General features: G+C 48.1%; 1 protein-coding gene across 3 annotated transcripts in view; it reads right to left on the reverse strand.

Moving 5' to 3' along the window:
- Window positions 1-8,146: 8,146 nt before the first annotated feature.
- The window catches only part of ATF1 (activating transcription factor 1), a 34,724-nt gene continuing 18,982 nt past the window's right edge, over window positions 8,147-23,888 (reverse strand). Inside the window, exons 1-5 of one of the 3 annotated variants that reach the window (XM_084751511.1) lie at window positions 22,937-22,998; window positions 21,195-21,325; window positions 14,944-15,123; window positions 14,707-14,866; window positions 8,147-9,499 (exon numbers count right to left, since the gene is read on the reverse strand). In XM_084751511.1, coding sequence (XP_084607637.1) covers window positions 9,355-9,499; window positions 14,707-14,866; window positions 14,944-15,123; window positions 21,195-21,240 — 531 coding nt within the window. In that variant the 5' untranslated portion in view covers window positions 21,241-21,325; window positions 22,937-22,998 and the 3' untranslated portion in view covers window positions 8,147-9,354. Of the gene's footprint in view, window positions 9,500-14,706; window positions 14,867-14,943; window positions 15,124-21,194; window positions 21,326-21,464; window positions 22,008-22,936; window positions 22,999-23,888 lie in introns of those variants that run through there. The other 2 variants (XM_084751510.1, XM_084751509.1) reach the window with 2 other exon arrangements.

Here is a 23,888-nt window from a genome sequence, read left to right on the forward strand (position 1 = left end):
AGCTGTCAGGGGCCCTGCTGGCCAAGGGGAGACGGCCCCCCCCCCACAGCCACCTTGGAGGTCTCTTTGATTTTTACCTTAGTCTTGAGGGATCTGCAGGGACTTGTGAAAATCCTGGAGCCTGTGCCTGGAAGGCCTGTCACACAGAACACACCCAGCAGTCAGGGTTACACACAAGAGTCCTGCCAGGGACAAGCTAAAAGGAGGAATATCGAGAAGTTTACACAGCTATAGAAAGCAAAATGTGCGGGGGCTGGGGCATGGCCCAGTCAGCAGGAGACCCCGAGTTCAAGGCCCAGACCCACAGAGCAGACGCTGGCATGGTGGCACGGCACTCGCCTGTGACCCCACACACATGCGCATCTACACATGTGTACACCTACACAAACATATACATAACAAAGGAAAAACCCTGCAGAATCAGAGCCATCAAGCAAAATCTTGGAAAGACAGGATGCCTGAGGAGAACGGGAGCTCCTTGGAAAGAGGTAAGGGAAGTCATTTGGCCCCCTTCATGCGCCTGTGTGCTGGTCTATGGAGCTAGGGGCACTCGCTACCTAAAGTCTTTGCACTCTGTTGATGTTGGCCATTGGGGATAAAGCTCAGCAAGCCGTTCGGAGCCAGGCGCCGGGTGTCTGTGTAAGGCTCCCTGGTTAGGGCCAGCAAAGTGGCTCCGCAGGCAAGGTGCCTGCCCAACAAACCTGGAGACCTGAGCCTGACTCCCGGACAAGGTGGGAGAGAACCAGCTCTGCGCACATAGCTGTGCTCGGACCTCTGCACACGGGAAACCAGGAAAAAGGGCAGCACAGGCTCCCGGCTCAGCCTGTGCAGTCAGGGCCTAGCGGCTAAAGTGTGGGAATTTCTGCTTTTGTCTTTGGCCTTTGGCCTCTACTGCTCAGTTAGTGTCTGGAAGCCACTCGAAAGAACTGTTTGCATATAACCTCTTCATGTTGGCCTCCCGAGTGCTGGGATCATAGCTGTGCCCCATGTACACACACGCATGATAAACCATCCCATAGCAGTTGGTGTTGTTTTAAGGCCAGATCTCACCATGTAGCTCTGGCTGTCCTGGAACTTGCTATGTAGCCCAGGCTGGCCTCAAACTCACAGAAATACTCCTGGTTCTGCCTCAAGTGTTGGGATTAAAGGTGAGCACCGCCTTGCAGAGCTCTTGTGGCTGGTGTTAACTGCCCCCCCCCCCCCAGTTGCTGGGTGTGGCTCTTCCTAGTTGGTCTGACCATTGGTGATCTTACCCCAGGCAGGAGAGGGCGTGCCAGCAAGGGAAGCAGATGCAGAGCCAACTCTAAGCAACTGAGAGGATTAGAAGGAAAAGTCCCTGGGCTGGAGCCTGTTCTTAGGTTCTAAGGCACAAAAGGTCCCTTTCTTGCCCTCTGAGGCCGGTAGGCATCCTTCGTCCCGAGCCCACGTGCTCCTTTTTCTTGGACAGGTTGCAGGTGGAAGCTTCTCTCTCCTTCTCTCAAGGGCAGCATTAAGGCCAGCCCTGCGGTGCCTAGAGGAGCACAGACCTAGCCGAGAGATGGCCAACAAAGTGTCAGTGGTAAAAAGATCTTTCCCTGCCTTCTTAAAAACCATTTATTTTCATTATTTTTAATGATGCATATGCATATGTGCCTGTAAAAGAGTATGTGCACACAAATGCAGAGCTCTGGGAGGTCAGAGGCTCCATGTCCCCTGGGGCTGGAGTCACCCAGTGTGGGTGCTGGGAGCACGTGCTCTTAACCCCCGAGCCATCTCTCCATCGGTCCCTGCATTTTTGAGACAGGGTCTTACGTAGCCCAGGCTGCTCTTGAACCTGCCAAGTACATAGGGATGACCTTGAATTTCTGATCCTCCTGCCTCCACCTCCCCAGTGCTAGGATCGCAGGTGTGTGCCACCATACCTGTTTATTCTGTATTGGGCATGGAACACGGGGCCTAGACAAGTAAGCAGACCTGTCCCACTGAGCCACAACCCCCATGTAAGCTCTAACAAGAGAATTACGGAATATATCAAAGCAGGCATTCAAAACAGTGTAGGTATTTCTGCGTCAACATGCACACACACTGGCGTGTGCACACACACATGCACACACTGGCGTGTGCACACACATATGTACATGCACATTTTTAAAAAGTTCATTGCTTAAAACAGAAGCAGGTTCTAGTTTTACACTGATGAGTTAAACTTTGACCTTAGAAAATCTTTTTACACAAGAGCACCCCACGTACAAGATGTCTCTTAACCAGAGGCATAAAACGATGGTTTAAAGGAAGTGTCACAGTTAGGGTTTCTCTGTGTAGCCCTGGACTCACTCTGTAGACCAGGCTGGCCTCGAACTCACAGAGATCCACCTGCCTCCACCTCCAGAGTGCTGGGATCAAAGGCTTGCACCACCATGCCCGGCACAGTTAGGGTTTCTATTGCTGTGATGAAATACAACCCAAGACAACTTGGGGGAAACGGTCTTATTTTACTTAGATCTCCTCACCTTCCATCACTGAGGGAAGTTAGGACAGGAACTCACGCAAGGCAGGAACCTGGAGGCAGGAGCTGACGCAGAGGCCATGGAGGGTGCTGCTCACTGGCTTGCTTAGCCTGCTTCCTTACAGAACCCAGAACCATCTGCCCAGGACTGTCAACACACACAATGGGCTAGGACCTCGCTAATCAATCACTAATTAAGAAAATGCCCTACCGCCTGCTTTTTTGTTTTGTTTTGTTTTTTGAGACAGGGTGTATCTGCTAAAAGATTAAATTTTGTCTTTTAAAGTTAATCCTGAGGCAGAAGCAGAAGGATCTCAGTGAGTTCGAGGCCAGCCTGGTCTACAAAGTTAAGTCCAGGATGGCCAAGGATGCACAGAGAAACCCTGTCTCAGAAAAACAGAAAAAATGAAGTAAGTTAACCCTGTCTGGGATGGAGGGATGGCTCAGCAATTAAGGGTATGTGCTGCTCCTGCAGAAGACCCAGTCCTGTTCCAGCCTCTGTCAGGTGGCTCACAATTAGTCTAACTCTCGCTCCTGGGACTCTGCTGCCCTCTGGTGGTTCTGTGTGTGCCTGCACCTTTGTGCCCACAGGGCTCCTTTATACACATGATCTAAACTAAAACCTTCATTGAGGCCAGCCTTTTCAAAAACTTTACTTGAGAGCAGGGCATGGTGGCGCACGCCTTTAATCCCAGCACTCGGGAGGCAGAGGCAGGTGGATCACTGTGAGTTCGAGGCCAGCCTGGTTTACAAAGCGAGTCCAGGACACAGAGAAACCCTGTCTTGAAAAACCAAAAAAACCAAAAACGAGTGCTGGCCTGAGAGTTTACAACCAAGAGTACTAGCTGAAGAGTCTTCTACAGAGACTTGGGACTTTTCAAGGACGTCAGCACCAGTGTTCGCTCCAACTATGGAAAATCTAGGGTTTAGCTGATGCTGTCTGACAACATGGAAATTCTTGTCATACAAAGAATTTATGTGTCACATGTTTTTGTTTTGTTTTTGAGACAGGGTTTCTCTGTGTAGCCCTGGCTATTCTGAAACTCACTCTGTAGCCCACGCTGGCCTCAAACTCTCCCTCCTGCCTCTGCCTCCCGAGTGCTGGGATCAGAGGTGTGCACCACCACTGCCTGGCTCAAACTGTACTTTTGATTGTTTTCTGGGTTTATTTTAAATACTCCCTGGCCCTATCCCAAGCCATCTGCTTCTAATAATTTCTATCGAGCTACCTCCCATCCATAATCCCAAATACTTGCTAATGTTCTTCATCTGGGGCAGCTTAAGCCTTGGCTGCTGCTGTTAAGCTGGTCAATCTAGTCTTCAAACCCATTAGAGACCTGAAAATGATAAAATTCACCTGAGTAAGCAGGAAGTGCACAGCAAGTAGCTTCCAAATCTATTAAAAACGACAGATGTACCAGCTACTGGGACAGTCACCAAGGTCCCTCTGTAGGGCGGCCGGGCCTAGAAGATCTGACAGACTCTGCTGTGAAGTAGGAACTTGGGGTGACTGTCCTACCTTCTCCAGGCAAAGTCCCCAGTGTCCCTGCCAAGACCAAAGAAGCAGTCTGGGGTGTTAAGCACAGACGTTAAGAGCTCTTCTAGAGGTCCTGAGTTCAATTCTCAGCAACCACATGGTGGCTCACAGCCATCTATAATGAGATCTGGTGCCCTCTTCTGGTGTGCATAAAGACAGTGTACTCATATACATAAAATAATACTTTTTTTTTTTTTTAAAGAATAAAACCTCACAGTCCTTACTAATTCTTCAAAACTTGAGTGTAAGTTTCTATTTTCATACTCGGAGATGTGTGTGTGTGCTCTGCACTGAATCACCGCAAAAGTTGCATTTTCTGTTGATGGTTATCTGAGGGCAGCACACATCTCGTTTCCTGGCATACCGGCTTTTCCTCGTCAATCCAGTTTCCTTCTGTTGCTCTGACCAATACTATGACGAGAGGAACTGAGAGGAGGAAACTGTTTAGCTCACTGCAAGTGGGTTACAGTCCATCCCCGAGGCAGGCCAGGGCAGGAAGTCGGAGGCCAGCACGCTTAGTCTATGTACAGTACAGCGTTCGTTACTCCTGAGTTCAGAGGTGCAGCAGGACCCAGGAAGAATGCCGCTTGCTGCTGGCCCGCTTGCAGACCTAGGCTCAGCTTTCTTATTAGTCCAGGACTAGGGAATGGTGCTTCCCACAACGGACTGTGCTCCTACACGCCCTCAGACGTGCCCACAGCCTTGGCCGATCCGGGCAGTCTCGGTTGAGAGATTGTCAGGTCCCTCGAGGCTGTGTGAGCCAAGTCCATGCTCAGTAGGACAGGCCTCACCGTCAGCAGTGTCTTACAGTCATTAGTTGCTGCCAACTGACTTACTACTTTCCTGCTTTTGTGTTAGAACGTTCCTTGTTTCTTATATTTCTTCATTTTTAACATTTTAAGTTGCAGTACGGCTGGGGGTGGCACACACCTTTAATCCCAGCACTTGGGAGGCAGAGGCAGAGGCAGAGGCCTGGTCTACACAGTGAGTCCAGGATAGCCAGGGCTAAAACAGAGAAACCCTGTGTCAAAAAACAAAAACAAAAAAAGACAAAGTAGGATTTTGCTCCCTACTTCAACCTGACCTGCTTTGCTATTTGGTTAAAATGCCCAGTGCATGTTTTTGTTTTGATCTACCTAAGGCAGGGGCCTCTCTATGTAAACCCTAGCTGGAGACTAGGTTGCCTCTGCCTCACAGCTAAAGGTGTGTGCTGTCACACCTGGTCTGCTTGTATTTGTGTCTGTGCATGCCTAGGCACCTGTTGCCATGGAGTTTAGAGTTCTAGGGATGGTTATGAACCGCCATGTGGGTGCTGAGACCTGACCTTCGGTCCTCTGCAATGGCACGAGTTCTCAAGCACTGAGCCACCTCTCAAATTATCTGGGCCGCTTGCTGTGTATGTGAGTTCGGGATGTGTGTGTGTGTGTGTGTGTGTGTGTGTGTGTGTGTGTGTGTGTGTCAGAGGACACTTGGGTTCCACTGTTCGTTTTTGCTGAGACCTGACCTTCGGTCCTCTGCAATGGCACGAGTTCTCAAGCACTGAGCCACCTCTCAAATTATCTGGGCCGCTTGCTGTGTATGTGAGTTCGGGATGTGTGTGTGTGTGTGTGTGTGTGTGTGTGTGTGTGTGTGTGTGTGTGTGTGTCAGAGGACACTTGGGTTCCACTGTTCGTTTTAGGGTCAGGAACGAAATCATCTTGCAGGTCTGGTGTTCAGTTTTATTCCAGAACACACGATAAAACTACCATAATTAAGCCGGGACCGTTTGTTTTCAGTGCTGTGAACTGCAGCATGTGCCTCACTCCATGTTGGGCAAGCGCTCTTCCCTGGGCTACCCTGCACCCCCCCCCCCACATACTAATTTGACTTATTTATAGGCTGGGGAATGTTAATGAACATTTTTAGTTCTTTCTCTTCCCCCCCCCCCCAAAGACAGGATTTCTCTGTGTAGCCTTGGCTGTCCTGGACTCTTTGTAGACCAGGCTGGCCTTGAAGTCACAGAGATCCGCCTGCCTCTGCCTAAGTGCTGGGATTACTGTGCCCAGCTTATTTTCTACATACTTTTGATTATAAAGGAGGGTTGCCATCTAGTGGACACATTTAAACAGAACATTTTAAAATCTTACAGACTAGATTTTAAGCTATTTAAGCCAAGCCAAGGAGCAGAACAAAGCCTTTCTACCTCAAAACACCAAAGGGAGACACATTCCAGTGACCAAGACCACAAATTTTAGGATTGAATCAACCTAGAATTTACATTCGTTTTGTTATTTGCTGTGTAGCTCTTCGTACAAGTATCAAAATTTTCTGTAACTACATGAATTTGAACTCAGACCTTTATCAAATCTGAGGAGTCCTTATGCCGGGCTACGTAAGACAGCGCCCCCTGGAGTTTAGCAAAGGTGTGTGCTAGGGCAGAGGTGGCATTGCTATTTTTCTTTTTTGTTTGTTTGTTTTTCTGTTAGCCTTGGCTGTCCTGCCTCTGCCTCCTGAGTGCTGGGATTACAGACATGCGCCACCACGCCCGGCTGGTAGCATTGTTATTTTTCAAAATTAATTTATTGCTGCGTCTGTGTATAAGGTGAGAGGAAATGCAGGTGCATGCCAGCCACCCAGGCGGGGAGAGGAGCATCTGGGAGTCAGCTTTCTCCTGCAGATCAAACCTTGGTGTCACTGCGTGGCTACACTGATTTCTGTTTGACAGTCTCAAGAACAGGCTACTCTCAAAACCCTTCTTTCTCTGTAGACCAGGCTGGCCTCCAAGTCAGCACCCTGCCTCCCTCTCCTCCCAAGTGCTGGGGTTAAAGGTGCGCCATCAGGCTAGAAGGCCTCAGCAGTCACGTTTGCTGCTGATGTATCCTTAGCAAGCGCCACAGAGGGGGCGGCTGCTTATTTCCTCCTCCTCCCTGTGTTCACTGGGGTCGGGGTTTGTAAAAGGCCTAACGTGAGCTCACAGCTGCCCTCTCGGGAAGCCGCACACACATGTACATGTGTATGTGAAGTCACCCTGACTCAGAGTAACTTGTTTTGGTTGATACACGGTACATAATGGCAAATGACTACATATAATGCCATGCCTCAAAGATCAATCTCTGAAGTCTGTGACTACAACAAACTAATCAAAGGGGAGGGGGGGGGTGGCAGTGGGTAGACTGGGGTAGGCCTACCTAGAAAAGCCTTCTGAATCTTCTACCGCAACGATGTTACTGGTTAGATTTGATATGCATTTGAAGCCCCTGACCTCCTGACAGACTCTTGGCACTCCTTAGCCGTCACACCGTACTCTGCTGGCACTACACGGCACAGCACCTTCTCCTGGGGATGCTGTACGGCAGTCACAACTGAGTGCTTGTTCTAAGTCAGGATGCATCTATCATTCCGATGAGCTAAGGATACCTCCTGGTCTTCACCTTTGTTTTAAAAAACCCTCACAGCCGGGTGTGTATGGTGGTGCACGCCGAATCCCAGCACTTGGGAGGCAGAGGCAGGTGGATCTCTGTGAGTTTGAGGCCAGCCTGGTCTATAGAGTTCCAGGATAGCCAGGGCTGTTACACAGAGAAACCCTGTCTTGGGGGGAAAAATCATCACACATTTAGATGTGTGCTGGAAAGACCTCACTGTAGAGTGCTGGCCTGGTATGTGCAAGTCCGAGGTTCCAGATTCAGCACTAAAAGGCTGAATCCCTCGATGTCTTAGATGTGGCTGGAGGCATCAGTACTCGTGTGAACCGATTGTGACCTCCCAGCTAACCACCACCCTGCGCTACAACTCTGACAAAACACACGTGCTCTTCAGGCTGACCGCCAGCTAGAGACTAGTTTATAAAAGAAAAGAAAGTAAGGACTAACAAACTGCTAAGCGGGTCAACCCACTAATGAACTCTCGTTGGCCATCAAGGCCAACTACTGAGGTGCCTCTGCTCACTGAAGGGATGGTCCTGGGTCCCCGCAGAGCAGCAGCTTTCCCGAGCGCATCCACTGTGACTGGTCCCAACTGGATCAAAGCCCACCCAGAGCAGGACTCTGAATCCAGCTGCACTGTAAGACTGAAGTTCCCAGAGTCGCCTCATACTCTCAGTGGGCTTGGTGTTCATGCATCAAACATTACATCTGCATTCGGTAAAGTTAATATTATCAAATCTTCTTTAATTTCATAGATGATATGAAACATACTATGTAGGCACACAACAGTTTTGCAGTACAGTTTCCAAGTGTACACAGATTAGAATACAGGTTAAACGCTGGTGTACTGACCACAGCTTGAACTTTAGAGAAAACTTTATAGAAAACATACATTCAAATATCAGCCAATTGAAAACTTTACTCTTCTCATAATATAAAAATGATACTTTGAGATACAAATTTTTTTTTTACTAAACAAACTATATAAACATTTAAAATAATCAATAAAAACTCAACATTAGAATTTATAAAGATTCACTATAAAAATATATCGGCAGTCACCTCTCTTATAAAGGTACCATAGGCTACATTACACAATAGTCTCAATGTAAAATTGCCTCAATAACTATTTTAGAACCCAACAAACCTTACTGTAGGATGATTATAAAACCCTCTTGGGAAAGCTTTGGTGTGCATCTTTAGGTTATTTAAAATATTTTAAGGGCTTCTGTAAACACTTCATTCTGTTAAAGCACAAAAGAGTAAGTAATGATCTTCAACAGCATATAGGATTAGAGAATCAAAAACCAATTTATTATGTATATACTTGTGAAAAACTGCCCTTATCAGAGGAAGCTTAAAACCAAACTATTTAAAACTGTCAAGACAGTTTTCTTTCCATTCTGATAAAAATGTCATGAACCACTGCAGGACTGCGCATCTGAGTCTTCCTGGAAGCTTCTCAATAAAACCAACTGTTAAAAACTCATTTAGCGCATCTGACGACAGACAGCACAACAGACCACATAATTTACCTACTTAGTAATGTTTTGCTTTCTTTTACATTTGTCATTTAAAATTTATTGGCAGAAACGTGAACAGACAGACAGACAGACAGACAGACACACACACACACACACACACACAGAGCGGGTGGGACCGGACTGCTTCGCCAATGTTGTCCGCCATTTTGTTGCTATTATTTCAGTTTAAACTGTTAAAAGTCCGTTTCCTTGCGCGCCTTCTCTTCCTGGAGCTTCCAGTTCTGCCTGCAGCTTCCTGAAGGTCGCTGCCATTTACTCTCTGCCACCTCTGCGTGGTAAAAGCCAAATACAAAGTGGCTGCTTTGACTTTTCAATTTATAGAACTCCACTAAAAGAAATCCACCTAGTTTTTAAGCAAGTCCACAAAAATACTTCCTCTTTAAAGAATCAAACACTTTTGTGAGCATAAAGATCCTTCAGAGTTTTTAGCTCTTCGATTAGAGTCTTATTCTGATTTTCCAGGACGGCCACGCGGTTCTCCAGGCACTTCACGTACTCTTTCTTCTTCCGGCGGCATTCTCGGGCGGCTTCTCTAAACACAAGCACGAAACATCAGGAAGACACAGGCACGCAATTCCCCCTTGCCGTCTCCCCCCATTATTTCTTGACTTTGTTTAGTAGACATGGCTTTACTGTGCAGCCCAAGCTGGCCTCAAATCTGCAATCCTCTGCCTCACCCTCCTCCTCCTCCTCCTCCGTGAGGGGGCTGTAAGCACATGCCACTAGCCAACCTTCATTTGAGGGGTTAAGGTGGCACCGATGGAGCTGGAGAAGAGAGATGGCTCAGTGGTCAAGAGCACTTAATGCACACAAGAGGCAGAGGCAGGCCGATCACTGTGAGTTCGAGGCCAGCCTGGTCTACAAAGGGAGTCCAGGACAGCCAAGGCTACACAGAGAAGCCCTGTCTTGAAAAACCAACCAACCAACCAAAAAAAAGAGCACTCACTACCCTTGCAGAGGACCCAAGTTCAGTTCCCATGTTTTGCCACTGTAACTAGTTTGGGGGTGTGAAAGACATTTCTGGGTTTCACAGCCACCTGCACACACCCACACAGTAAGAACTTAGACAAGGCTGGCCCAGACATTCTCCTACCTCAACCTTGCCAGGACTCTAAGTGTGAGGCCCAAGCCATGTCCATCGTAGATCTGAAGTACTGAGTTCTTTCAGCTCTGCTAAACACACGTCCATGCCCTCCTGAGACGCGTTTCCACTGTCCTGAGAGGCCTCACCACCTGCTGGCCGGCCAGCTCTCTCTACCATCCCGTCAGCTTCCAATTAGTGCTTTCTCAAGACAAGTCCTTGCTCTATAGCCTAGGCTAGCCCTAAAATCTGAAGACCTCCTGCCTCAGCATCTTGACAGCGGCAATTACAGACACATGTCATAGTGAGGTCACGACAACCTGTTTTCCTGTTTCTAAGGGCCAGATCCCCTTCTGGCACAGCCTTCCAAGGGCTGAGGTAGTTGGTTGGCTCCCCACAGTTTTCCCCATAAGTTTTTTGACTTAATGTTTTCTATGTACCAGCACATGCAGTGCTGAGTCCCAGGCACCCGAGCTGTCCCAGCTGTCAGCGGCCCTATGGCTTACCTTCCCAGCACGCAGCTTGGGAACTGCTCCATAAACACCTACCTGGGCCTTTGCTTGTGCTCAATGAATCCACTTATAATTTCTCAAGACTTCTCTGTTCATTATCAATCCCTTACCTATTTTTATTACTAATCCACTAATTTGACATCTAATGTTTTTATAGCTTATCCATTGATTTGTAAAATTTTCAATGAAGTGAGTTCCAGGATAGCCAGAACTACAATGAGACCCTATCTCAAAAATTACTGCCCCCAAATTTATGTGTATGGCTGTTTTATGTGCATGTGCATCTGTGCGCTGCCTGTGTGCTTGGTGTCCCTGGAGGCTAGAAGAGGTTTTGGACAAGCCAGGAGATAACAAACGAGATGTAATCTGAATTACTTAAAAAAAAAAAAAAAGAGGTTGTTGGGCCCCTTGGATTGTTGTGACAGATGGTTGTGAACTGCCACGTGGGTGCTGGGAATCAAACCCAGGTTATCTGTAAACCACTGAGCCATCTTTCTAGCCCCACCCTCCTTTTGGTTTTGTGAGTGTGACCTTGAACTCCCAAGATTGCAGTTTCTACCTCTCAAGGGCTGGGTTATAGGAGTGCGCCGCAATGACCAGTGAAATGGAGTTTTGGTTTCTTTGCAAACTCAGTTATGTTATGTAAATACGTTTTTGTTTTAATCCCAAGTGTGGAATTTAGTTTGTCCACAGCTAAGAATTGTCTTGTGTGGGGCAAGGTCTTTGCCAGCTGCAGTTAGCTGAATTCTGAGGGTGTAAGAGGAGCAGAAAAGGAGGAGGAGGTGGTTTGGAGGAGACCGTGGAGGACTTACTGCTGCAGCTGACTGGCGTTACCCCAAAAAGGGCCCAGCGACACCACCCAGCCAGAGTGAAGCAACGAAGTCCAAGCCCCCTGTTTTCTGCCTACAACCTTCTTTCTCTCCTCCCAAGGGTTGGGGGTGCGGAAGGGAGGGAAGGTGTTTACGAACCCTAAATAAAGTAGGTTATGAAGAATCTAAGCCTACCGCCCAGGCTCAAAGGTTCTCATTTTAATGAGGTTACATTCATTAATAATGACATTAATTTCACTGAATGTTATACTACGTAGGAAATCTTTCCCTATAAAATTATGTATTTTTAAATACGTCTTAAATTTCACCTTATATATAAGAAAAAAAAAGTTTTTCTGTTTTTTTTGTTTGGTTGGTTTTTTGACAGAGTCTTGCTGTGTAGCAGTGGCTGCGGACACCTTACTCTGTCAACCAAACTGGCTTCAGAAGTTTGCAAGCCACTGCCTAGCAAGGGAACTAACCTTGAACAACGTTTCTCCTCTTCTTCTTTTTAGAAAGTTTTTCTTTGTAGCCCTGGCTGTCCTCAAATTCAAAGATCTACCTGCCTCCCCGAGTGCTGGGACTGAAGGCGCGCACCACTACGCCTGGCCCTAAGTGACCTTTTTGTAAGCTTTGAGTATAGTCATGTCATGTCATGCAATCAGCCTATGCAGTTCCCGGCACGGGCAGCTCCAACATATCCAAACCTGAATCAAGATACAAATTTCAGCTGGACAGGGTGGCACACACCTTTGATCCTAGTCCTGGGGAGGCAAGGTCAGAGCTGGGGGTGGGGGTGTTCCCCAAGAGCTGGAGGCCAGCCTGGTCTACATACTGAGTTCCAGGACATCCACAGTTGCACAGTGAAAACCTTGTCTCAAAAAACCAAAACAGCAGGCTTGAATCTCCAAAGCACAGCAGAGGTAGGTTTGTGGAGGAAGCCATGTCTGCTATAAAGTGAGAGATGCCTGGGTAATCAGACTATAAGCACACCCTGCTCCTGCAGGGGTCCTGAGTTTAGTTACAGCACCCGTCCCGGGCAGCTCACAGTCACTGTCACTCCAGCTCTGGGGGACCTGATGCCCTCGTCACATATGCCCACCACCGACATATACAGAGACAAGCGAGTGTTGGCGCAGCTGCTGAGAATATTTGCTGCTCTTTCTGGTGACCTGGCTTGATTCCAGCACCTCACAGTCTAAAGACACCCAATGTCCTCTTCTGACCAGACATATGCATGTAGTATACAAACATATACGCATGCAACACACACACACAATAAAATAAAAACCCACAAAACAAAACACTGGCTGCTCTTATAAAGGACCCAGGGTCAGTTTCCAGCACCCACATGGTGGCCCACAACCTTCTATAGTTTCAGTTCCAAGGGACCTGACACCCTTTTCTGGTCTCTGTAGGTCCAGGCAGAGACATGCATTCACAGAAAGCAGCCACCCACATTTTAATAATTACCCGAATTCAGCTCTAAGCACCATGTCAGGCGTTCAGAGCCTCCCCAACTCCAGCCTCTGACATCATGGGCACACCCTTTCACACATACAAAGTAAAGCAAAAACTTGCTTTAAAACGTTGCAGCAAGTCATGTACAGATCCACAGATAAGGTGGCTACAGACTGCAGTGTAGACAAATAGCCTTCAATTATGACCTGGCCCCAGACTTCCACAGCTAGACAAGTCAACGCTGCAGGGAGGTTGGCTCCCGTGTTAGGGAAAACAAGGCTGGGGACTTAAGTTGAAACCAGTATCTACTTGTTATTCCTGAACTCCTAGGCCTTAATGACATCTGACCAGCGGCCTCTGCCCTCTCATAAGGCAGCGCCCACTCAGCACATCTGTCGGCAGCAGGATGTACACAAGAGGTTGAGTCCACTTCTCAGAACTGCTGGGAACAGGCCTCACTGCTCCTCACTGACAGTGCATGTGCCTCCGCAGGAGCTGATGGAGACAGAGACCATGCTGACAGCATCACTCTGTAGCCAACGGACTGAGTCATGCCCATTTGCAAGTCGTCTTTGTTTTGCAAACACATTTTATAAGATTACAGCTCAGGACCAAGAGGCTGAAACAAGAAGGCTGCTTGCTCTAAGTCTGAGGCCAGCTTGGGCTACCAAGAAAGACCGTGACTCAAACAAAAACAAAACAAAAATACAAACCAGAGGATTTAGGAAAAGTAAACTGAAAACTTGTAGATAGACCTCACTGCCCCAAATACTATAACAATTGTAGTTTATGGGGAAGTAAAAATAACAGCAGCAGCAGCTGAGAGCTGACCCCACCCTCGTGGATGGCTGTAAAGGGTGTGTGCAGGTGCTCTCAGAGGCCAGGGGAGGGTGGGCCACATTAAGGTGCTCACGGTGTACAGCTAAACTGGGGGCACACACCTTAAATCCCAGCACCAGGGAGGCAGAGCTACAGAGTAAGGCCTTGCCTCAAATTCCAAACCCCCAACTGCTGTGCCATCTCTCCAGCCCCTACTGCCATTTTTGGTAAAATTAAAAATTAAAAGACAACTTGTTTCATGTGACTAAGTAAACAAAGCAGTTTCTTGAGATTGAATCCACTGGTGAAGATGGCAGAGCGAGTGACACAGGGTTTATAATGCTGCGCAGACACAGCTGTCCCGGGCAGCATCACCAACCAGCACAGCATCGTGAATAATGGCAGCCATCAACACCCAGTGAGCCCTGGCCATCTTAGGAGGCTCAGGTGTCAGCTGGTGCTGTGTTTTTACACATCCCAGCACATATTTTGTCTCTCCAGCGCACTGAGGAGCTCACACAGGGCTGTGGTATGTGCTGCTCCCGTGTGCTCGGCATGACTTGCTGCGCCATGGTTCTGAGCCAGACCAACAATCTCCAGGTCTACCTGTATCACTGCCTTTTAGCTGTGAGCCTAACAGGAAGAAAATGCCTAGCAATGTTATCTCAATTTTTAAAATAGTTTCTTGCTTTTATTTTATGCCTTTGTGAGTGTATACCACATGCATGCATTGTCCAGAGAGGCCAAATGTAGGATCCCCAAGAAATGTAGTTACGAATGGTTGTGAGCCGCCAGGTGGGTACTGGGAATTGGACCTGGGGCCTCTGGAAGACCAGCTAACGAGTGCTCTTAACTGCTGAGCCATCTTCTCTCTTCAGCCCCTAAGCAATGTTGTTATTTCAAAGGATAGAGTAAAACTGAAGAATTCTATATCCCAGGCAATTTAATACAGAGACTGACAATGAACTCTGTAAAACAAAGCTTCTCCAACCCCCTTTCTAGTCACTGTAGGTGACGTGTGAGCCCTGTCTACTCTGGAACATGCTCCACTACCCACCTGTTTTTCATCAGCCGGATTTCTCTTTTCAGTTGGGGGTCATCAGTCTTCGTTGTCTGGGATGTGAGTGTCACAGGAGAAGTCATCACCACAGTCTGTGGGAGTGACGTGGCGGACGGTGTGGTGCGGATCTGGTAGGTCTGCACGTCTCCTGAGGCGGCTGCAGAGCAGGCAGGAGTTAGTAGTCATGCGGTGCTCAGGACCATGGCCCGCCTGGAGACAATGAAGCACACTTACTCTGGACAACCACCTGGTTGCTCGGGACGAGTATCTGCTGTCCATCAGAGGTCTGCGCGTACTGGAGGATTGTGCCTTGCTGAGTACTGCCTGAGTTTGTCATGGTTAACGTCTGCAGTCCCTGGACCCCGTCTGTGCCTGGGCTAGCCAACTGTAAGGCTCCGTTTGCGGCAATGGCAACTTTAACCAAAGAGAGAAAGTGGTCATAAGGCTATGCAACACACTAATTCAAAGAAGTAAATAAAACAAATAAATACATTGAATGCAGTTCTGTTTGGTTAAATCACTGACCACTATGGAAAGCTGGGAGGTGGGGTGGAAAGCCATGTCTTTATAAAATTTATAGCTTAGACATACCACCTGAGATTTAGTCTCAAGCTGTATTATGAATCTCTTTTTCCCCTTGGTTTTTGGAAACAGGGTTTCTTTCTCTGTGTAGCCTTGGCTGTCATAGACTCACTTTGTAGACCAGGCTGGCCTCGAACTCACAGCAATCCACCTGCCTCTGCCTCCCAAGCGCTAGGATTAAAGGTGTGCGTCACCTCGCCCAGCTGTATAATGAAACTTAAAGGGAGCTCTCTAATGGCTTATGGCTTGTATTTTTTGAGACCCTCTACATAGCCAAGAAGCCAGCTGTGCCACCACGCTTGCTCTAATGGCTGACTTTAGAGTGGGGAAGGGATGGACAAAAAAAAAATACAACTGTTTTTTCCTTTCCTCTTTTTTTTGGAGACAGGGTCTCTGTGTGGTTCAGGATGTCCTGGAACTCACTCTGTAGACCAGGCTGACCTTAACTAAGAGATCGTCTGCCTCTGCCTTTCTGGGATTAAAGGTGTGCGCCACCACTGCCCAGTAGACATTTTGGTTTTCATCTGACGCACCAGCACCCCAGGCACAGAGAGGACCATGAGTTCAAGCGCAGCAGCAGCAGCAGCAGCCGGAATGGCAAGGGGCAGTTAGTGACCGGACCTCACCAAACTGAGGAGCTTTTGTCAGGCAAAGGCCACCACCCACAGAACAAAGAAGCCACAGCCTGGGAAAAGATCCTCTCCCATTCTACATCTGACAAAGGGCTAATATCCAAATTATGAAGAACTCAAGAAATTAAATACCACCAAACCAAATAACTCAATTAAGAAATGGGGTACAGGGCAGGGGCAAAGGCTGGTGGATCAGTGAGTCCGAGGCCAGCCTGGTCTACAAAGCGAGTCCAGGACAGCCGAGGCTAACACAGCCCAAGCTAACACAGAGAGACCCTGTCTCAAAAAACAGGAGGGGAGGGAAGAAAAAAAGAAAGAAAAGAAAGAACAGACAGTGGAAGTAGCGAGGGACCGCACAGGAGTGAGGAGAGGGGTTTGAGAACCTGGAGAGAAAAGGGAAACCCAACGTGGGGCACCACTTAGGCCAGCTGGAGACAGGGTGGGCTACAGGGAGGCTATGGGGGTGTCTCTAGCTGAGGATCCTAGCTGCTGGGGACACGGAGACTGAAGGGGAAGCCTTCTAGTCAGGCAGCACGTATAGTGGGTGGGAGGGAACACCAATCCACTACAAAACCTTCAAACCAAAATGAACCCTGCCTACAAGATGTGCAGAAATAAAGGCAGAGACCGAGGGAGTGAGCAACTAATGTCTGGCCCAAGCTGAGAGCCACCCCTCGGGAGAGAGGCAACCCCTGACACCGTTAAGGGTACTCGCTATGTTTACAGACAGGAGCCTAACTTGACGGTCCTCTGGGAGGCCCCACCCAGCAGCTGATGGAATCAGAGGCTGAGACTCACAGCCCAGCATTAGGCAGAGCTGGGGAGTCCTGTGGACAGTGGGAGGGAAGGATGGAAGGACCTGGAAAGGACGCTGCAAGAGACCAACAGAGGCCCCCAACCTAGACAGAGATGGAAGCACCAACCAAAGAGCGTGCATGGGCTGGACCTGCACACATGTAACCCATGGGCAGTTAGATCTTCGTGTGGGCCCCCTACTGAGTGGCGCAGGTGCCGTCTATGACATGGACTCTGCTGCCTGCTTCCCATCACTTCCCTCTACCCGGGCTGCCTTGCCTGGCCTCAGTGGATGAGGATGAGCTCAGTCCTGGTGGGACCTGATGTGCTGGGGCCTCCCCTTTTCTGGACAAGGAGAGGGGTGTAGGGGGAGAGGGAGGGGCCAGGAGAAGAGGGGGGGCTATGACCAGGGTGTAAAGTGAATATATAACTAGAAAAGAAAAGAAAGTCATGTTTTAGCTGGGCAGCCTAGTGTCTGTGCTTCCCCTTTCATGCTCTGGCTGCCAGGAAGCCAAGGCCCAGTCGTCAGTACCAGAGCACTGAGCACTGAAAAACGACTCTTCCCAGGAGCTCACTCAGCTCTACCCCAACAGACACTTACACATACCTTAACACACAACTGCAGGAGACTGTATTTGTGATACAGATACCACCTCTCTCAAACATATATATGCAAAGTCTCATCACCTACCCTAGTTTATTTCCTGCAGGATGGAGGGGCACATCCTGCTCAGGCTGCTCATACGACCTGATAGCACTACATGCCCAGTGTGTATGGACCGCACATGAGGGTGTCTGGACATTAGACGTGAGCAGCAATGCTCTTCTCTCTCTTTGTAACCTGCCCTCTTCTGGTTCATGTGACTTTGGAGTAGCCACCAGCCCCATGCAGCTACCAGGTAAAATTAAAAACCCAGCTCCTTATTCTCACCACTCCTAGTTCAAGCTCTGACCAGCCCCACCTGGCTTAAACACTGTAAACACTGTGTCATGCACCAAAGTCCCGGGCTCTGCTGCCGAAACACTCACTTGTAGTTGTACTATTTCCACTCACCACTTGAAATACTTGCCGAAGCTTCTAAGTAGGCTTTTCCTTTCTGCTGCCTTTGAAGGTCTGGGTGCTGGGGGAGTCAGTGACAGTGTCAACCCCCGTGCTGTCACCTCTACAACAATCTCTTACATGTCAAAGAACTCTAGAAACACGAAGGGAGCTAAAGTGTGTGGAGCTGTGCCACGGCTGGAGAAATGGCTCACCGTGTGCTCAGGAGCACCAGAGGGCGGGAGCCTAGGGCCATGCAGCAAGTCCGGGATCCTACAGTTCTGAGGAGGTGAGGAGACGGGAGGCTCACTGGAGTCTGCTGTCTGTGCCAGGTCTAGGGAAAGACTGGCGCTGAGGAAGAGGTGCACACCTACTCCCTCTCTGGCCTTAGTGTGCATGCACCCATGCATACAAGCACATACACAAGCGCACAGAAAGACACACAAATAAATCAGCTTTAAAGAGGCAGGTAGAGCTTCGTGAGCTAAAGACCAGCCTGGTCGACAACATGAGTCCAGCACAGCCAAAGCTACAGAGAAACCCTGTCTCAAACCAAAACCAAAACAAACCAACCAAAAAACCAACCAAACAAAAACAAAGCAATAAAAATTAAAAAAATAAAAACAAATGAGCCTTAGAGAGAGAGTTGTCCCTTTAAATAACACTTCACCAGAGGAATGAGGGTGTTAGCCATGTGACTGTCTGCATGGGGAAATGCCACACTGAGGATGATAACCTCAAACACCCTACAGAATAAAAACATGCTTTGTTGCTACTCGGCCAGAGAGGAAGCCTGCGTGGCCACTGCAAGGCCAGGACAAAAAACTGGCTGCGGGTGTTCAGGCCTTAGCTATCACCCTAGGTGTAACAGGAAGCCACTGCAGGGACTGGATCAAGGGTTGGTTTGACACGTCACTCTTTTAGGTTCTTTGGTTTGGTTTTAGATTCATTCTAGACTGCCCAGACCCACTTCAAAAGCAGAGATGATCTTCACCTCCTGAACCCGCTGCTTCTGCCTCCGGGATGGATTACAGGTGTGGGCTGCTGTGCCCATTCGGCTGACACTTTGGCTACATCATAGAAAAGAAACTAAGGCACTGCCAGAAGCTGGTGGCAGCAGCGACTCTCAGGTTAGATGCTGAAGGTGGTCAGGGGGGAGCGGCCATTTCACAGAAGACACCAATCAGATTTACTTGCATTTTTCTTTTTGAGGTGTGGCGAATTAAACCTCAGCTTTGCGTACAGAACTCAAGCACTTTACCTCTGAGCTACATGTCAAATGCCGGGCAGACGGTGGTATGTGGGTTAGACATTATAGCTATCAAAACTCAAATACTTTAAAAGAACAGACAGAAAGCTGGGGGAAGCCTGCATGTACGGCATCACTCCCCAAGCCCAGCAGGTCACCAGGAGCTAGCACTCCGTCCTCACGTCCACCAACACAGACGTAAAGGTTAGCAACAGTTAAAAGAGAAAGCAGGGAAATCTAGGAGATGGAAAACCACCTGAACATTAGCTCTAAGTCCAATAAAATAAAAGATTGAAAAATGTACATATAAGTATGCTGTTAAAATTTGATCAACTTTCTTCTCCAGTCTCTGATGGCATTGAAACCAGATAGTTTAGTCTTACAATTAAGCTTAGTTGGGTAGGGGTTAAGATGTTTTTAGATCAAGACAGATGATTTAAGTTAATAGAGATGAGATATGATAGTTACTGATTTTCATTCAGAAATGTAGACCCAACGAGATAGGAAAGATGTTTACTTCAAGTCTGACAAATACAAATAGCCAAATCACTCTGAATGTAACATTTATATAATTCCTGATTGTCTCATGGTTTTTCCTGGTGTATGTGTTTTATTTACTCATAATATATAAATGTTTATGTTAAAAAAGAAGCATAATGAAATTTTGATCAACTTCAGCCAAGTGCAGTGGTGCACGCCTGTAATCCCAGGTAGATAGATGCAGGTGGATCTCTCAGTTCCGAGACCAACTTGGTCTACAGAACAAGTTAGCCAGGGATATTCAGAGAAATCCTATCTCAAAAAACAAAACAACAACCAAACCAAAACAATCCCAAAGGCAGAGAGGTGCTGGGTCTCTGTGAGTTCCAGGCCAGCCAGAGCCACAGTGAGACCCTGTCTCAAAAACAATGGTATTAAGAGTTCATTATACCCGTTAAGTTCATTAAATGTCATTTTAATAAATGAAAGGACTTCATTTCCTAAACGATTTAGGCAGAAACATGCAATGTTAGCCCAAGTACAGATTCCAGACTACTACTGAACATTGGCTGGGGACGGAACAGTCTTTGTGGTAGATATAAGGTTTGTTACTTTTCCAAGACCACCACATCTGGACCCACACCATCTTCACTAGTCCCCAAACAAGGTCACACCAGGAGGCAGTGACTTGGCTCTCTGTACACTGACAGCCCAGCATTGCTCAGGGTGATACTACATCAGTCTCAGTTCCTTTTCTTACTTGGCCTCAAACTGGAAATTCAATTCATATGCTTAACCCTTTAAAAACAAACAAACAAACAAACAAACAAACATTTGTTTACTCTATTTGCATGTGTGCCTGCAGGCCAGAACACAGATGGTTGTGAGCCACTATATGGTTGCTGGGAATTGAACTCATGACCTCTGGAGGAAGAGCAGTCAGCACTGCTGAGCAGTTAACTGCTAAACTCTCTCTCCAGCCCATGTTTAATCTTTTATTATGCAGAAGTAACCAGAATATTAGTTTCCACCAGCATTTTAAGGTCACAGACTAAGCGGCCAAAGGAACAGTTGGGGACAATATCTAACTGGGGGGGGTGGGGTGGGTGGTGGTGGCTGTTTTAGACAGAGTCCATTACATCGCAGCTGGCCTTGAACTTAGCCTGATGTTTCCACACCCCATGTGCTAGGATCACAGGTGTGCGCTACCACACTGAGTGGGAGCACCCAGCTTTCTAAGTCTGTCCCTTTCACCCACTGTCAACGCCTATCTCACAAAACTGTTGCATGAGATGAAAACTCTTCCCCACACTCGCTCACCCACACTTGAAGGTGTGGCACCATGGCTGGCACATTCTTTTTGTTTTTGTTTTAAATTTATTTAATTTTTATGTGCATTGGTGTAAAGATGTCAGATCCACTGAAACTGGAGGTACAGATAGGTGTGAGCATGTGGGTGCTGGGAATTGCACCTGCGTCCTCTGGAAGAACACACAGTGCTCTTACCCACGGGGCCTCATTTGTCTGTTTTCAAGACAGGGTTTCTCTGTGTAATAGCCCAGGCTCTCCTTGAACTCAGAGATCCACCTGCCTCTGCCTCCCCAGTGCTGGGATTAAAGGCGTGCACCACCACGCCCGGCTTCTATAGATATTCCTTTCAATAAAAGTGATTTTGTGTCTGTGGAATGGAAACAACTCCTCTACTCACTGTACTGTCCGCTGCTGGTCTGATAGATGGGGGCTGGGACAGACATAGAAGTAACAGCAGAAATGCCAGGGTTTTCTCCGTCTCCTTTTCTGGCCCGTGTATCTTCAGAAGAGAGGTCTTTCAAAATTTTCCTGTAAAAAGCAACTGTGTCAATGCTGTTAACAACACCACCTTCACAAAGAGACCACTAGACATTTTCTCCAACTGTGATCACCCTCTGCCACCAGCCTCCCAAGCGCGGGCATTACAGGAACGCGCCCCAGCACCCACCTGTTCAGATTCAAAGTGAGAGCCTCTAACCAGGCATGGTCACGCATGCTTTTAGTCTCAGTCTGGCAGGCTGAGGCAGGAGGATTACTTGAAGGGGCCATCAAAGACAGAAAAGACTAACCGAGAGCAGCCAGCCTGTTTCCTTTACGTCTCCCAGGAGCGTGTGGTTTTAAGCTCAGTGTGCTGCTGAGCCAAGACCCAGGTCCTCCAGTGGGAAGGGAGCGGAGTCACCACAATGCAGCCTCTCCAGGAGCTGATGCTAAGAGACTCAGCTAGGTGGTGGCACAGACCTTTAATCCCAGGGCTAGGGAGGCAGAGGCAGGTGGATCCCAAGGGCTCGGGTGACAGCACAGGAGGAAAAAACCAAAAAAACCAACCAAACAACAAAAACCAACCAACCAACCAAACAAACAAACAAACAAACAAAAAAACACCCCAAGGCCAAAGGTTGGCTGGCTCAAAGCCCAAAGAGCTCAAGGCCAAGGAGCTGAGGAGCTCAAGAGCTAAAAGGCAAGGAGCTCCTTCTACTTCTACACACTGTCTTAAATACCCCACAACTAAAGTCCCGCCTACTCTTTATTTAATCCCTGTCAGCTGACTTTTTGCTCCGCCTCTTGGCCTACGGTGAACTTTACCAAATCTTGGATTAAAGGTGTGTGCTAGGGCTCAGCCACGCCCTGTGATTTTCACAGATCACCATTACAGGGATCACGATGGGATCAAGTCTCCTGCAACAGGAATCCTGGGGTGTGACTGAGCCAGGCTTACTGTCTGCGTGGGGCGACCTCTGAAGGCTCACTGTCTGGGTGGGGCGACCTCTGAAGGCTCACTGTCTGCGTGGGGTGACCTCTGAAGGCTCACTGTCTGGGTGGGGCGACCTCTGAAGGCTCACTGTCTGCGTGGGGTGACCTCTGAAGGCTCACTGTCTGCGTGGGGTGACCTCTGAAGGCTCACTGTCTGCGTGGGGTGACCTCTGAAGGCTCACTGTCTGCGTGGGGCGACCTCTGAAGGCTCAGCATGGCGGTAACTCATACACCACGATAACCAGCACTCATGGCTGCAGCCACAAACACACCCACAACATGGAAGCAGCTGTGCCTCAACTGTTCCTGCAGCAGTCGGCTGTGAGTTTGAGGCCAGCCTTGTCTACAAAGCGAGTCTAGGACAGCCAGGGCTACATAGAGGAGCTCTGTCTCAGGAAACAAAACAAAACCAGGGCTGGAGAGATGGCTCAGAGGTTAAGAGCACTGGCTGAGTTCAATTCCCAGCAACCACATGGTGGCTCACAACCATCTGTATGTAATGTGATCTGGTGCCTTCTTCTGGCCTGCAGGTGTACATGCAGGCAGAGCACTGTATACATAAAAAAAAATAAATAAATAAATCTTAACAAAATACCAAGAAACACAGAAAGAATGTTGCTCAGTGTGTAAGGCCTTGAATTTAACCCTCAGCAAAGGAGAAACAAATACCTGAGTTTGTTCTAATGATGACTCACTTCAGCAGGTTTAAGAATCTTGCTGGGTGTGCAAAGGTGCCCATGTGGAGAGCGCTCTGTGGTGGGATTAAAGGCATGCCCAGTACAAGACCTGTTTTAAAATCCAACTTTTCGGTTCTTTTAGTAATTACTTTCAGCAACTGGGATAAATCTACAGTGATCAATATTAAATACCATAGACTACCCCTGCCTGGAGTGCCCCATGGCCGCCCTTCCCTGGCCTCTCACACACAGGCAGACGCTCTCCCGCTGACAATGCTCCTAGCTTCCTGGCCACCAGATGAGTCGCTATTACTGTGCAAAGAAGCCAACAGTATCAAGTGAGCACACACTCACCTTTTGAGGTAGTACAAGGATACCAGACCCAGGGCTTTGCACGCATCAGGCCGGCCTTATCCACTGGGGCACACTACTGAGCACACACTCCAGGCCAAAAGGTAGACTTCAACCCACTGTGCCCTTTACCGTGCTCTCATTTGGGGAGGTTCTATTTACTTCTTGTGCTCATCTTAGGTAATTTACACGGAGGGTCCAATTACCCAATTCTTCAGTCACATCTAAACTGTTGTGATGCTTATTTAAAACTTCTTAGCACACTTATGATTCTAATTTTGTTAGCTAACACAATCTCCTGCTGCCCAGTCTCCTGTTCTGTTAGGTGTCTTTGTGACTGTCCTGATTTAAATTAGATGTGGAGTCCATGGTAATTTCATACCAATGGCTGTTTCTATTACATCTGTTGCAGTCTGATAATAAGACTTTTTTTTGTGTTTTTTGTTTGTTTGTTAATTATGCATACAGTGCTCTGCCTGCGTGTACACCTGCAAGCCAGAAGAGGGCATCAGATCTCATTACAGATGGTTGTGAGGCACCATGTGGTTGCTGGGAATTGTACTCAGGACCTCTAGAAGACCAGACAGTGCTCT

Source organism: Acomys minous, assembly GCF_964271855.1.
Source record: "Acomys minous genome assembly, chromosome: 12".
Classification (NCBI taxonomy): domain Eukaryota; kingdom Metazoa; phylum Chordata; class Mammalia; order Rodentia; family Muridae; genus Acomys; species Acomys minous.